General features: G+C 46.1%; 1 protein-coding gene across 1 annotated transcript in view; it reads left to right on the forward strand.

Moving 5' to 3' along the window:
* INPPL1 (inositol polyphosphate phosphatase like 1) overlaps positions 1-15,818 on the forward strand; it is a 100,304-nt gene that overhangs the window by 58,717 nt on the left and 25,769 nt on the right. The window contains exons 12-16 of the mRNA XM_033145816.1: positions 1,092-1,288; positions 6,473-6,590; positions 7,328-7,424; positions 9,793-9,931; positions 15,298-15,397. Of these exons, the coding sequence (XP_033001707.1) occupies positions 1,092-1,288; positions 6,473-6,590; positions 7,328-7,424; positions 9,793-9,931; positions 15,298-15,397 (651 nt within the window). The remainder of the gene's footprint in view (positions 1-1,091; positions 1,289-6,472; positions 6,591-7,327; positions 7,425-9,792; positions 9,932-15,297; positions 15,398-15,818) is intronic.

The following is a 15,818-nucleotide window of genomic DNA, read 5'->3' on the forward strand; positions in this document are numbered from 1 at the left end:
TGTAAACAAGAATGCTTTTAGCCCAAAAGAGAACAGCGAATGTTCCTGCCCGGCGTCAGTACAAAGCCCACGACTTTGGCACATTTTATTGTTGTGCTTTGGGAAAAGTAAATGACAAAAAATAAAAAGGGGGTGGGAAGCGGCTGGGGGTCTGGGAAAATAGACTCTGGCGATCCCACCCACCATTGCACCCAATATCTCTCAACTACAGTCGTACCTTGGATCCCGAATGCCTTGGTACTCGGACATTTTGGCTCCCAAACACCACAAACCCGGAAGTGAGTGTCCTGGTTTACGAACGTTCTTTGGAAGCCGAACTTCCTGACAGGGCTTCCGCGGCTTCCGATTGGCTGCAGGAGCTTCCTGCAGCCAATCGGAAGCCGTGCTTTGGTTTCCGAACTTTTTGGAAGTCAAACGGACTTCCGGAACGGCTTCCAAGGTACGACAGCATATGCAGTTTTGGCTTTAGACGCAATCCTCGGAACGGCACACCGCTTACCGTAATGCAAATTCAAAAATACAGTCGTACCTTGGAAGTCAAACGGAATCCGTTCCGGAAGTCCGTTCGACTTCCAAAACGTTTGGAAACCAAAGCGCGGCTTCAGATTGGCTGCAGGGAGGTCCTGCAGCCAATCGGAAGCCCTGTCAGGACGTTCGGCTTCCAAAAATAGTTTGCAAACCGTCACTTCTGTTTTAGTGGCGTTGGGGAGCCAAAACATTCGGGAACTAAGCTGTTCAACTTCCAAGGTACGACTGTAATGCAAATCGCACGAATTCAAAACATTTCCACAGTCTTAAGAACCAGGAACATCCGTGCTCCTGCCAAAAAGACAAAAGAACACTCTCTGCAAAAACATTAAGCGGAAACAGAAATATTTAAGCAGAACATTCGCCTTATAAGGTCCCAAGCCGAGCGGTAGAGTAAGGCTAGGGGGGAAGTTGGTGAAGCTGGGTGGTCCCAGCAGATTCCTCCCGACTCCCCCCCCCCCCCCCGCTGCAATGACTGGCCAATGGTTGGACGCCTCTGGGAGAGCCCACTGGGGGTGGAGAGCCCTGCTTCTGATTGGCCGGTTCCCTCTTCTCCTCCGCAGGCAGCGTGCCGCCTCCCAAGAACATCACCTCCTGGTTCGCCTCGAAGGGTCTGGGCAAGACGCTGGACGAGATGACGGTCACCATCCCCCACGACATCTACGTCTTTGGCACCCAGGAGAACTCCATGGGAGACAAGGAGTGGGTGGACTTTTTGCGCGGAGTCCTCAAGGAGTTCACGGAAATAGAGTACCGTCCGGTGGGTGCCCAGGAGGAGGCAGAGGGGCCGCCGAGGTGGGGAGGGGTGTTGGGGAGCATGTTTTTCTCCCTCCCCAGCCAGGTCTTCCCATAAGAACGTCAGGTGAGCCTGCAGGATCAGACCAATGGCCCGGCTAGTCCAGCACCCTCTTCTTGCAGCAGCCAACCAATGGGAAGCTCACAAGCTGGACCTGTGGGAATATACTTTGCAGGTGCATTTGCACCTGTGGTTATTTATGTTTATTTGTGATCGTTTGTGCTTATTTTTTACTGTGTTCTTCCGCCTGGAGGGAAAGGATCCCTCCGCGGGGCTAAGGCTCCAGTTTTGAATTTAGTTAATGGGCGGTTAATCTTCTTCCCGCCTAAATTAGGGCAGCAACAGAGTTCTTATTGGTTACTGTGTTAATTATGACGTTGGTTGTTCCCCTAATAAATAGCCGCCGCTCCCTGTTTGGGTGTGGTGGAAAAAGTGCGAGGCAAGCCCAGTGAGAAGAACGTTGCGTGGCAAGCCTAGGCAAACCGAAAGCGAAACCATCCACGCAGGGCAGCTAAAGTCATTTCCAACAGACTGCAGTCTCCGTCGTTTTATTTCATTTTCGTTTGTCTTTTACCATTTAAAACCTTTTATTTGGCCGTTAGTTTTTGGCCACCTTTTGGTTTAGCTATTTATTTCACGGATCATCTCAGAGGTTACAGACGCTCGCAGAGGACCGACGAGGCATCCATCAATCGAACTCACAGCTCAACCTTCAGGTTCAAGCCGGCAGACACCTGTTTTCACGGCGCAGTGGGAGCTGGGCTCCAGAATTACCGGCCGTCCCGTCCGCAGGCTTAGCTGGTGCCCAAAAGGCATCGGTGATCCCCACAGGGACCTGAGCACAAGAGCAGCCCTCTCGCCTCCTGTGGTTTCCGGCAACCGGCGATCAGAAGTATTGCTGCCTCGTGATTGTGGGAACAAAATAAAAAAAATTCCTTCCAGTAGCACCTTAAAGGTAAAGGGTAAAGGGACCCCTGGCCATTAGGTCCAGTCGTGGACGACTCTGGGGTTGCGGCGCTCATCTCGCTTTACTGGCTGAGGGAGCCGGCGTACTGATTCCGGGTCATGTGGCCAGCATGACTAAGCCGCTTCCGGCGAACCAGAGCAGCGCATGGGAACGCCGTTTACCTTCCCGCCGGAGTGGTACCTATTTATCTACTTGCACTTTGACGTGCTTTCGAACTGCTAGGTTGGCAGGAGCAGGGACCGAACAACGGGAGCTCACCCCGTCGTTGCGGGGATTCGAACCACCAACCTTCTGATCAGCAAGCCCTAGGCTCTGTGGTTTAACCCACAACGCCACCTTAGAGACCAACTAAGTTTGTTATCAGTTTGAGCTTTCGTGTGCATGCACACTTCTTCAGATGCTTCAGATTGTGGCAGAGCAAAGCCATTGTGGCTAGAATCCACCAAGAGCCCTCTCCTCCTCCATGAATTTGCTCTTTTATTTTATGTTTAATAATTTTTTAAATTTTACAATTTTATCACCACCACAGTCATTATTTCAAAAAACAAAATGCATTATAAATCCTCAACCCACCCCTCTTCCCTCAACTTCCTTTTCTGTTTTTTGGGGGGCATATTATCTCTCCCTGCTTATTGGTTCTTCTCCTATCGTTTTAACATCCTGTTTCTATTTCTACATTTGTTTTGTTAATTGCAAGTGTTTAATCAAACCCTGCAAGTGAGTCCATTTCTTTACATTGGTTCTGCAAATATAACATAAATGGTTCCCAGTCCTTCTTAACATCTCTGTTGTCTTTATCTCAAAGTCTTTTTGTTACCGGTAGTTTTGCCATTTCAGTGTATTCCATCAGGAGCCACTGTGGTGTAGTGGTTAAGAGCGGTAGACTTGTAATCTGGTGAACCGGGTTCGCTTCCCCACTCTTCCACATGCAGCTGCTGGGTGACCTTGGGCTAGTCACACTTCTTTGAAGTCTCTCAGCCCCACTCACCTCACAGAGGAAGGGAAAGGAGAATGTGAGCCGCTTTGAGACTCCTTCGGGTAGTGAAAAGCGGGATATCAAATCCAAACTCCTCCTCCTCCTCCTCCTCCTCCTCTTCTTCTTCTTCTTCTTCTTCTTCTTCTTCTTCTTCTTCTTCTTCTTCTTCTCTTGTTGGTATTTCAGTACTTTTCCATCTTTGGACTAGCAATATCCTATAGCATACATGAACAGTTTTTTCTTCTCTTTTGGCAAATCTTCAGCTGAAATGACTAACAAAAAAAGCTTCTGGATTTTTCACAAAAGTTATCTTAAACATTTTCTTCGATTCATTATAAATCATTTCCCAGTATTCAGGGGTGGAGGAAGGCTCCGCGCTGCCCTGGGCGGTAGCGCAGAGGAGGCACCCCCCTGGGGGCGGGGCATCCTGACGTTGTGTCGCGACGTCACAACATCAGGGCGGAGTGCGCATGCACAAAATGTCGCACGTGTGCACTCCGTTGCTGGGCCCCCGCCGCCGCGGCGATGTTGCAAGGCCGCCAGGTGAAAAGGCAGCTTGTGGGGCTGCCGTGCGGTGGAGCGGCCTCGGTCCGCGGCTTGCTCGGGGGCCGCCGGTGGGGCGGGGCAGCCCAAGTGTCATCCCCCCCCTAGAACCCGGGGCGGCCCGCCCCCCCTTGCGACGCCACTGCCAGTGTTTTTAAATTAATTTACAATTCCACCACATATGAAAGAGCGTGCCCTCTTTCTCTTTTCATTTCCAACACTTATCGGAACCTGTTTGAAACATTTTTGCCATCTTTACAGGCGTAATATACCATCTGTACATAATTTTCATATAATTCTCTTTTAGCAGTAGACAGTCGGTGAATTTTAGACTCACTTTCCATAACCTTTCATGGTCTTCCATTTGTATATTGTGTCCAATATCTTGGGCCCACTTAATCATTGCACTCTTCACCTCCTCATCTTTAGTTTCCCATTCTAATAATAATAAGTTACACATTTTCTTTAGAAGTTTGGTATTCTCCTCTCTAATTTCTCTTTGGAATCTAGATATGGTATAACTAAATCCATTTGCCCAACCCTCTATTAAAGCCATCCAAATTGGTGGCCATCGCTTCCTCCTGTGGCAGAGAGTTCCACAGTTATAACTAAGTCCTTCCTTTTCTCTGTCCTGAACCTTCCAGCTTCCAGCTTCCTTGGATGTCCACAACTTCTAGGGTTATGAGAGAGGGAGAAAGACTTCGCACTACGCACTTTCCCCATCTTATGAACTGCCATCGTGTCTCTTCTCGCTGTCCTTTTCGCTAAAACCGGAAGCCCCAAATCCTGCAGCCTTTCCTCGTGGGGGAGCAACCCCTCCGTCCAGTTTTGGCTGGCCTTTTCCGAACCTTTTCCAACTCTGCAATGTCCTTTCTCTTTTCCAACTCTGCAATGTCCTAGTAATGTATGGAAGTGGGAAGTGAGTGGAAGTGAGAGCTGGACCATAAAGAAGACTGATCGCCGAAGAATTGATGCTTTTGAATTATGGTGCTGGAGGAGACTCTTGAGAGTCCCATGGACTGCAAGAAGATCAAACCTATCCATTCTCAAAGAAATCAGCCCTGAGTGCTCACTAGAAGGACAGATCCTGAAGTTGAGGCTCCAGTACTTTGGCCACCTCATGAGAAGAGAAGACTCCCTGGAAAAGACCCTGATGTTGGGGAAGATGGAGGGCACAAGGAGAAGGGGGCGACAGAGGATGAGATGGTTGGACAGTGTTCTCGAAGCTACCATCATGAGTTTGGCCAAACTGCAAAAGGCAGTGAAGGATAGGCGTGCCTGGCGTGCTCTGGTCCATGGGGTCACGAAGAGTCGGACACAACTGAACAACAACCACAACTATGTCCTTTCTGAGGTGAGGTGGCCAGAATCCCAACCCAGGAAGCCCAGAGTTGCATCCCTCCCTCCTCCTGGCCCAGTACCAAAACAGGGCCCTCCATGCACATCGGAGGCCGCCGACCTGCTTTTGTCCCTCCTCTTAGGAGCCAATGTGGTGTAGTGGTTAAGAGCGGTAGACTCGTAATCTGGTGAACCGGGTTCGCGTCTCCGCTCCTCCACATGCAGCTGCTGGTTGACCTTGGGCTAGTCACACTTCTCTGAAGTCTCTCAGCCCCACTCACCTCACAGAGAGTTTGTTGTGGGGGAGGAAAGGAAAGGAGAATGTGAGCCGCTTTGAGACTCCTTCGGGTAGTGAAAAGCGGGATATCAAATCCAAACTCTTCTCTTACATTGTGCACCCTCTGACCCAGAGAAGGGGAGAGGACCAAAATACTGCCTTTGCCATGTTGCAGACAGGAGCATGCAGGGGAGACATAGTTCAAGTTGCCAAGAGCATCGTGTCCTGCTCTGGTTCCCTTAAATCTCCAGTGTCCTAGACTTCTGGGGGGGGGAAATATAACGAAATTAAGAGTGTGTTGAGAAACACATTTATTTTAAAAAAAACCAGAGGCCTTTTTGCTTGGGATAGTGGGTCAGGAAATTCCCAGGAAATATATTACGTTTTTTTCCTGTATGCCACGACAGCTGCCAAAATTTTATTGGCCAAGAATTGGAAGACGCAAGAGATTCCAACAATAGATGAATGGCAAATGAAGGTTACGGACTTTATGGAACTCGCCGAAATGACTGGGAGACTACATGATCAGAAACAGGAGACGGTGGAAGAAGACTGGAAGAAATTTAAATTATATCTTTAAAAAATATTGTAATACAGAGTATTTTGATTCCTTAGAAAAGAAATTTAAGGCTAACAGCATAAAATTAGGATTACGAGTTAAGAAAAAAGATAAAAGTGTAAGAAATAATGGACAAGTGAGAAAGATGTTTATATAATTAATGATGTTTAATCAGTTTGGTCAATAAACTGCTAAAGATGTATTATAAGAAAATTTAGTAGAAAGGGAATGAAGAAAGTCATCATATAATGTTAATAGAAGATGGAATATAGAAAAAATAATTTTTCCCTTGTTTCCCCCCCCCCCTTTTTAAATATTCTGTGTTTTTTAGTGTTTGTTGTGGGGTTGTTTGATTTTTATTGTGTATTTGGTATCAGTGTTTGTATTGTATTTTGTATGTTTTATAAAAAGATTTTTTTTGGGGGGGGGGGATAAATCTCCAGTGTCCTCAGCTGAAAAACGCCGTCTCCTTGTTTGCCTCTTTCCAGATCGCCATGCAGTCCCTGTGGAACATCAAAATAGCCGTCCTGGTGAAACCAGAACATGAGAACCGCATCAGCCATGTGAGCACCTCCAGCGTGAAAACCGGGATCGCCAACACTCTGGGTAAGGAGAGCTGTCCGAAGGGAGGCTAGGCTGCTCCACATTCCCCCCCCCCCCAGCAAGAGTCTTGGGTAGGAATAAGATAAGTTATTAAGATTTCTTTATTGTCATTGTACAAGTATGTGATGGCTATCAAGAGGTGATATGATAGCCACGTTCCAATATATCAAAGGATGTCATATAGAGGAGGGAGAAAGGTTGTTTTCTGCTGCTCCAGAGAAGCGGACACGGGGCAATGGATTCAAACTACAAGAAAGAAGATTCCACCTAAACATTAGGAAGAACTTCCTGACAGTGAGAGATGTTTAGCAGTGGAATTTGCTGCCAAGGAGTGTGGTGGAGTCTCCTTCTTTGGAGGTCTTGAAGCGGAGGCTTGACAGCCATCTGTCAGGAATGCTTTGATGGTGTTTCCTGCTTGGCAGGGGGTTGGACTGGATGGCCCTTGGGGTCTCTTCCAACTCTAGGATTCTATGATTCTAGATGCCCTAAAGCGAAGCCCACAAACAAGACCTGAGCACAAGAACAGCCCTCTCCCCACCTGGGGTTCCCCTTGACTGGTATTCAGGTCTAAACCCCCTCCAGCTTTGTCCTCCATTAATCTGTCTGATCCTCTCTTGAAGTCACCCACGTTTGTGGAAACGGGAAAGTTGCAATGAAGCAGCACTGGAGGAGTTTGTGCAATTCTCCTCTCCTGCCTAAATGCCTGCCGCCTGTATCACCTCAATTATTTTGCTTCCTAGGCAATAAGGGGGCTGTCGGGGTCTCCTTCATGTTCAACGGCACGTCGTTCGGGTTTGTGAACTGCCACCTCACCTCCGGCAACGAGAAGACAGCCAGGTGAGTCCTTTCATCGCCACACCAAGCACCGTATTTTTCGCTCCATAAGACGCACTTTTTTCCTCCTAAAAAGTAAGGGGAAATATCTGTGTATCTTATGGAGCGAATGGTGGTCCCTGGAACTGAATTGCCCAGGGGCCAAAAGCAGATAGTGCTTTTTATTTTACAAAGAGAAAAGGGGGTGTTGAAAGGACCCCGCTCAGCAGCTGATCAGCAAGAGATCGGGAGAGAGATAAGAGTCCCGGCTCCCTTTCAGCCCCGCCCTCCGTTGTTGAATGTGCTGCAGAGGGAGGTTGCTTGTTTCCCCAGCGACATGTGACTGGCTGATTAGATTATCTGTCTGGAAACAGTAGAAATGGCTCCCTTTCCTTCAGAAGCTGCAGAAATGTGAGTTGAACCCCATAAAAACGGGGCTTTTCCTCCTCTGCAAAAGGAGCTTTGCTTTTCTCCCTTTGCAAAAAAGCTGCAAAACTTTTAGCTGATCCTAAAAAAACAGGGCTTTTCCCTTTGCCACAAAGCTGCAAAACTTTTAGCTGATCCTCAAACAAACAAACCAGGGCTTTTCCCTTTGCAAAAAAGCTGCAAAACTTTGAGCTGATCCTCAAAAAAACAGGGCCTTTAGAGGAGGAAAAACCAGAAAAATATTTTTTTTCCCTTGTTTCCTCCTCTAAAAACGAGGTGCGCCCTATGGTCCGGTGTGCCCTATGGAGCGAAAAATACGGTAGACTGGAGGGCTCTTGAGCATTTTGGAACGGGGTTGGGGACAGAACTGCTGGGCTGTGAAGAGCCTCAGCCAAGTATACCTGAAGGAGCATCTCCACCCCCATCGTCCAGCCAGGACACTGAGGTCCAGCTCCGAGGGCCTTCTGGCAGTTCCCTCCCTGCGAGAAGTGAGGCTACAGGGAACCAGGGAGAGGGCCTTCTCGGTGGTGGCGCCCGCCCTGTGGAACGCCCTCCCGTCAGATTTCAAGGAAATAAACAACTACCTGACTTTTAGAAGACACCGGAAGGCAGCCCTGTTTAGGGAATTTTTAAATGTTCGATGTTTTATTGTTCCAGTTATAGGTAGGTAGCCGTGTTGGTCTGCCATAGTCAAAACAAAATAAAAAATAAAAAAATTCCTTCCAGTAGCACCTTAGAGACCCACTAAGTTTGTTCTTGGTATGAGCTTTCGTGTGCATGCACACTTCTTCAGATCTGAAGTCTCTAAGGTGCTACTGGAAGGAATTTTTTTTTAAATTTTTTAAATTTTGTTTGGACGATGTTTTATTGGTTTTTTAATATTCTGTTGGGAGCTGTCCAGAGTAGCTGGGAAACTCAGCCAGATGGGTGGGGTGTAAATAATAAATTATTACTATTATTACTATTGGAGGGACGCGGGTGGCGCTGTGGTCTAAACCACAGAGCCTAGGGCTTGCTGATCAGAAGGTCGGCGGTTCGAATCCCCGCAATGACGGGGTGAGCTCCCGTTGCTTGTTCCCTGCTCCTGCCCACCTAGCAGTTCGAAAGCACGTCAAAGTGCAAGTAGATAAATAGGTACCACTGTGGCGGGAAGGTAAACGGCGTTTCCGTGCGCTGCTCTGGTTCGCCAGAAGGCGCTTAGTCATGCTGGCCACATGACCCGGAAGCTGTACGCCGGCTCCCTTGGCCTATAGAGCGAGATGAGCGCCACAACCCCAGAGTCGTCCACAACTGGACCTAATGGTCAGGGGTCCCCTTTACCATTATTATTATTATTATTATTATTATTATTATTATTATTATTATTATACGAAAATAGATACATACAAACCAACATACATACAAACATACCGACCAACACTACAAATACAAATACAAAAAAGAGAAAAGAAAAAAAAACTATACACATAAAATATACTTACAACTATATCTTCCATATTCATTTTTGACAAATAATCACATTATGATATGACAGTAATTAATTTAAACCCATATATTCATACTTTTTAGCCGTCCTGTTCATAACAGTAAGGCTAAATCATTAGATAATTTTATTCTTTGACTTCCCTAATCCACCTCTCCATTAAATTCTAATAGATATTTAATAAATAAATAAGAAACACGTAAAAGTACGACTCTGACCTCGATTACCTTTTCTGTCTGTTTTTATTCCGTTCCTTTGCTTTTTAATTTCATTTCGTTACTATGCCATTTCTAAACCATACAAGAGATTATTATTATTATTATTATTATTATTATTATTAATTGACGTGTTTCCTATGGAGCGATTCACAAATGAAAGGAAATAAGTAAACTCTGCTCAGAAACCCTGCGCAGAACCGGCTTCTTTTTTCCGCCACGCTCACACGCACCCCTGTCCTCTTTCTCTCCCGCCTCCACCGTCCAGGAGGAACCAGAATTACTTGGACATCCTGCGTCTCCTCTCCCTGGGCGACAAGCAGCTCGGCTCCTTTGACATCTCCCTCCGCTTCACTCACCTCTTCTGGTTTGGCGACCTCAACTACCGCCTGGACATGGACATTCAGGTGAGGAAGCCGGGGTGGGCTTGTGCGGGGCCACGAGAACTTAAGAAGAGCTGGCTGGACCCCTACTATAGAGGAATGGCTGTTGTTATGGAATATTAGATATTAAAGCCAATATTAGATATTGTTGATCATGGGAAATTAACTGACGCGATGAACAGGATGATGTGAAGGGAAGGCCGCCCAGAGCATTCTAGGGGGCTCCTTTTATTGAAAACTCACAGCTAAGTTAACCATTAACATACACAGAGAACTCCAAAGACCAAATAAGGAAAGGTGTGCCTTCTGATACCAAATATGGAAACCCCCTCCTAATGGCACACCTTTTCCTCCCTTCATCGAGTACGTGACCTGATGCATGCTTACAGCTCTATCACTCACCCCCTCCTCTAAACACCTCATGATCCCCAGTACTTTTCCACCTATTCCTTTGTTCTCCTGCTCTGCCTAAACATGTGTTTCCCAACTTGGTGCCCACAGAGCCAAATGGTATGCCAAATGAAGCTCTGTAGCTTACCTAATTTAGTGTGGTATGCCAACACTGTATATTAATTATTCTAATTATTCTATCTAGACAAGAGCGGCGTGGTATGCCAACGCCTGGCTAAACTATAATTCCCACAAATGGCGGCAAAAAATGGTGGGGTATATGGAAATTGCGAAATTGACTGCTAGAATTCGGCAATCAGGAAGTGAATCATTTGAAAATGAATGGGGGAAATTTATGTCATATCTGAATAGGACGTGTGGAATTTGAACTGTGGAATAAGACTCGTGTGCATGCACACGAAAGCTCATACCAGGAACAAACTCAGTTGGTCTCTAAGGTGCTACTGGAAAGAATTTTTTGATTTTGTTTTGGCTTAATATATAATTCTTTATTGGAGGTATAAGATCCACAATGTAAAAAATACAATACGAAGATTACAATTTAAAGACATAATTTAGATTACAAGATTGTAACAATAAAGAAGTGTAAAACCGCAAGAACTAATTAAGACGAAGAATAAAGCAGAGGAAGAAGGGGGGAAGCGGGGGGGGATGAGGGAGGGGTGGGATTAATTGTTGGTGGATTTGTATGCTAAAGGGAATTCAAAATATAATAATGTAAATGTAATAGTACTGTATAAGATTGGTTTTATGTTTATTTAAGAAACCAGTAAAAAAAATTATGAACCAAAAAAAAAAAAGAGCTGGCTGGATCAGGCCCGTGGCCCATGATCGTATCCAGAACCCTCCTCTCACCACCATGGGGAACCTGCAAGCAGGATCTGAGCAGGAAAAGCATCTCTCTCCTGATTGCAAGTTTCCAGCAACTGATATTTAGAAGCACGTCGAAAATGTTGTCTATAAGAATAAAACAAAATTATTATAATTATACTAGCTGGCCCGGAGACGCGTTTCTGTGGTTTTTTTTGTTTTTGTTTTTAATTCTCCTGACCCCGAGAGTATTCTGGAAGCTCCTGTTTTCATTCTTCCCTGTCCCTCTAGAGAAGGGGTCAGCAACCTTTTTCAGCCGTGGGACGGTCCACTGTCCCTCAGACCACGTGAATGGACGAATTCCTATGCCCCACAAATAACCCAGAGATGCATTTTACATAAAAGAACACATTGGTCAGGGGTATTGATCACTTGGGACTGCGTGTGGAGGAGGCCGTCGGAGATGGCAGGAGGCTTCTGCGGCGGCTGCTAAAGGCAGGTTTTTGTTTTTTTGGCAGGTTTTTGTTTTTATGCTTTCAGGCGCCTGTTATGGCTGCGGCTGAAGGGCGCAGAGTGCGGTCCTGAGGTGCCTGTAATGGCGGAGGTGGGCTCTCTTTGGTGGGAGGGTGTCAGCGGTGGGTTAAATGGCAGACCGGGGGGGGGGTTTGGCGCAGATTCTGTGACGCTGGCGAGTGATCTGCGTTTCTATCGGTTACGTTTTGAGTCCTCAGTGCTTTTCCTGCTGATGCATAATGCGTGCGCCAATTTTTTTTTGCCTTGATCCTGTATTTTAGGCATGACAGGTGTGGTTTTTTTAAAAAACAAAATCGAAAATTCTTTCCAGTAGCACCTTAGAGACCAACTGAGTTTGTTCTTGGTATGAGCTTTCGTGTGCATGCACACTTCTTCAGATACACTGAAACAGAAGTCACCAGATCCTTAAATATAGTGAGGGAGTGGGGAGGGGTATTACTCAGAAGGGTGGTGGGAATGGGTGATCAGCTGATAGGTGTGGAAAACCTGTTGACGACTCTTAACGGCTGCAATTAGTCTTGCAGGGAAAGGCAAGGGGTGAGATGGCTAAAGATAGCTTTGTTGTGTATAATGAGATAAGAATCTAATGTCTTTGTTCAGACCAGGTTTCTCCATGGTTTTAAGTTTGGTGATTAGTTGCAATTCAGCCACTTCTCTTTCCAGTCTATTTCTGAAATTCCTTTGTATTAAGACAGCTACTTTGAGATCTTGTATAGAATGTCCTGGGAGATTGAAGTGTTCTCCTACTGGTTTCTCTGTCTTGTGATTCCTGATATCAGATGTATGTCCATTTATCCTTTGGCGTAGGGTTTGGCCTGTTTGTCCAATATAGAGAGCTGAAGGGCACTGTTGGCATTTGATTGCATACACAATGTTGGAAGATGAGCAATTAAATAGTTTTTTTAAAAATTTTTATTATGCCAGATCCTTCCTTGATGGTCAAGTTACGCTTTGTCCTAATTTGATGCTGTTTGGTGCAGCGGTTACGGAGAACATAGGTTTCCAGCGTACACGCAATGGGAACATTTATACATATATATATATAGATGATTATACTATATATATTATTATACTATTATACTACATATTATTATTATTATTAAATAAAATAAACAAGGAATATTCTGTGTTATGTTGGAGGGGATGCCAGGAAACAGGGAATCATGTTCACATGTGTAAATATGTAAAAATTTTCTGGCAAAGGGTGTTTAAGTAGATAGCAGAAATCACTGGGTTAAAGCTGACCAAAAGTCCAGAGGTAGCATTATCATCAATTTACGACGGGGTGGAAGGTTCGCAGGCTATGAAGGACTCGCTCACAAAATTTATTGACAGCTGCACGAGTTGTTATAGCTAGGAAGTGGAAGGGGCAAGCAGAATATAAAACGGAAGAATGCTATAAAGAGGTGTGGGGTATAGCTATTAATGATAAATTAACATGTGCCATTAAGGTAAGACGGGGGGAATATGCAGGAGGAATGATTCCGAGGAGGTATGGAGGGTGTTCGTAGAATTTGTATTGTCCAAACCAGGGGTCCCGGGGGCCAGATGCGGCCCAATCGCCTTCTAAATGCGGCCCCTGGGCGGTCCGCGAATCAGCATATTTTTACATGAGTAGAATGTGTCCTTTTATTTAAAATGCGTCTCTGGGTTATTTGTGGGGCCTGCCTGGTGTTTTTACATGAGTAGAATGTGTGCTTTTATTTAAAATGCGTCTCTGGGTTATTTGTGGGGCCTGCCTGGTGTTTTCGCATGAGTAGAATGTGTGCTTTTATTTAAAATGCGTCTCTGGGTTATTTGTGGGGCCTGCCTGGTGTTTTTACATGAGTAGAATGTGTGCTTTTATTTAAAATGTATCTCTGGGTTATTTGTGATGCATAGGAATTCGTTCATATTTTTTTCCAAAATATAGTCCGGCCCCCGACAAGGTCTGAGGGACGGTGGACCGGCCCCCTGCTGAAAAAGTTTGCTGACCCCTTGTCTAAACGGAAAGGGGCCAAACCATCGCAAGAGGAGTTGAAATTTTGGGAGGTTGGATAGTTACAATGGAATGGTCTCGGTGGTAGGGTGCATATTTTTATACTTATTTATTTAGGATTATTACTTTGTCAATAATAATAATAATAATAATAATAATAATAATAATAATAATAATAATAATAAATAGAAGCACGGCTTCTATCCATGGCTAATAGCCATATATAGCCCTCTCTTCCTTCGTGAATTTCTCCAATACTGGCTATCACTTCCTCTTGTTGGAAGGTTTTTCAGTAGTTTTAACTATGCGCTGCATGAAGAAGTACGTCTATTTTAAAACCTGCGCTGAACTTCCAGGAGGGAGCAGGGACTTGTGGAGGAACAGAGAAAGATGGCAGTGCGCTTGGGCACGCGCAGAGGGCATTTCCACAGGCACAGCTAGGCTCTGCTCATCTGAAGCCCAAACGAGATGCTTTTGAGGGGTGGCCTGGGTCTAGGTTGGCCCTGAGATGGGCGGGTGGGGGGCGCGATCCTCTGCTTGCCCCCACTGCCAGAGGAAGTAATGGCCTCTGAATGCCAGTGGCCAGGAATTGCACAGAAGGAGACAGGTCTTCTGGGTCTCCCATTATGGGCATCTGGCCAGCCACTGGGAGGACAGGATGCTGGGCTGGGAGGGGGGCTGCTTTGGCCTGATCCAGCAACTGGTCTCTCCTTATGTTCTTAGGACTCAGAAAGTTTGGCTTCCCGGCAGTTCTTTAGCTGTGGTTCCTGCATTGCATGGGGTTGGACCAAAGCAAACGAGATGAATTTTAACAGGGAGAAATGTAAAGTACAACACTTGGGCAAAAATAATGAAAGGCACAAATACAGGATGGGTGACACCTGGCTTGAGAGCAGTACATGTGAAAAGGATCTAGGAGTCTTGGTAGACCACAAACTTGACACGAGTCAACAGTGTGATGCAGCAGCTCAAAAAGCCAATGCAATTCTGGGCTGCATCAAGAGGAGTATAGCGTCTAGCTCAAGGGAAGTAATAGTACCACTATATTCCGCTCTGGTCAGACCTCACCTGGAATACTGTGTCCAGTTCAGGGCACCACAGTTCAAGAAGGATACTGACAAGCTGGAAGGTGTCCAGAGGAGGGCAACCAAAATGGTCAAAGGCCTGGAAACAATGCCTTATGAGGAATGGCTTAGGGAGCTGGGTATGTTTAGCCTGGAGAAGAGAAGGTGAAGGGGGGATATGATAGCCATGTTCAAATATATCAAAGGATGTCATGTAGAGGAGGGAGAAAGGTTGTTTTCTGCTGCTCCAGAGAAGCGGACACGGGGCAATGGATTCAAACTACAAGAAAGAAGATTCCACCTAAACATTAGGAAGAACTTCCTGACAGTAAGAGCTGTTTGACAGTGGGATTTGCTGCCAAGGAGTGTGGTGGAGTCTCCTTCTTTGGAGGTCTTTAAGCGGAGGCTTGACAGCCACCTGTCAGGAATGTTTGATGGTGTTTCCTGCTTGGCAGGGGGTTGGACTGGATGGCCCTTGGGGTTTCTTCCAACTCTAGGATTCTATGATTTTATTGACTAGAGGACCTTTGGGGGTCCCTCCCAACGCTACAGTTCTACAATTCTGATCTGTGGCATCTCCCCCCCCCCCCCAGGAGATCCTCAGCTACATCAATCGCAAGGAATTTGAGCCGCTCCTCAGGGTGGATCAGCTCAACCTGGAGAAGGAGAAGCACAAGATCTTCCTGCGATTCAGTGAGTGGCTGATCTCCCCCCCCCCACACTGTCTCCTCTCTTACTCCAACTATAGGAGTTGTGTGTTGCAGCCGCTGTTCTCCATCTCAGCTTTGGGTGATGAGCCTTAAGGTCCCCAGATTGTTTTCAACAACTCCCTTTTAAAGGAAGGTTGGGTGGCTCACTTGCCGGCTAGCATCCGTAATAGTAGAAGGCACAGCCTGTGGAACTCCTTGCCACAGGATGGGTGGAGAGGGGTGAACAAGCTGAAGCATGGTGTCACCTCTTGAGATAAAAGGGCTATGTTATTAATAGTGAATAACACTCATTATCATAGCTGTCAACTTTTCCCTTTGCTTGCGAGGAATCCTATTCGGAATAAGGGAATTCCCCTTTAAAAAGGGGGGGGGGAGTTGACAGCTATGCTCATTACCTAAATAGC

This window comes from Lacerta agilis, chromosome 4, assembly GCF_009819535.1.
Source record: "Lacerta agilis isolate rLacAgi1 chromosome 4, rLacAgi1.pri, whole genome shotgun sequence".
Lineage (NCBI taxonomy): Eukaryota > Metazoa > Chordata > Lepidosauria > Squamata > Lacertidae > Lacerta > Lacerta agilis.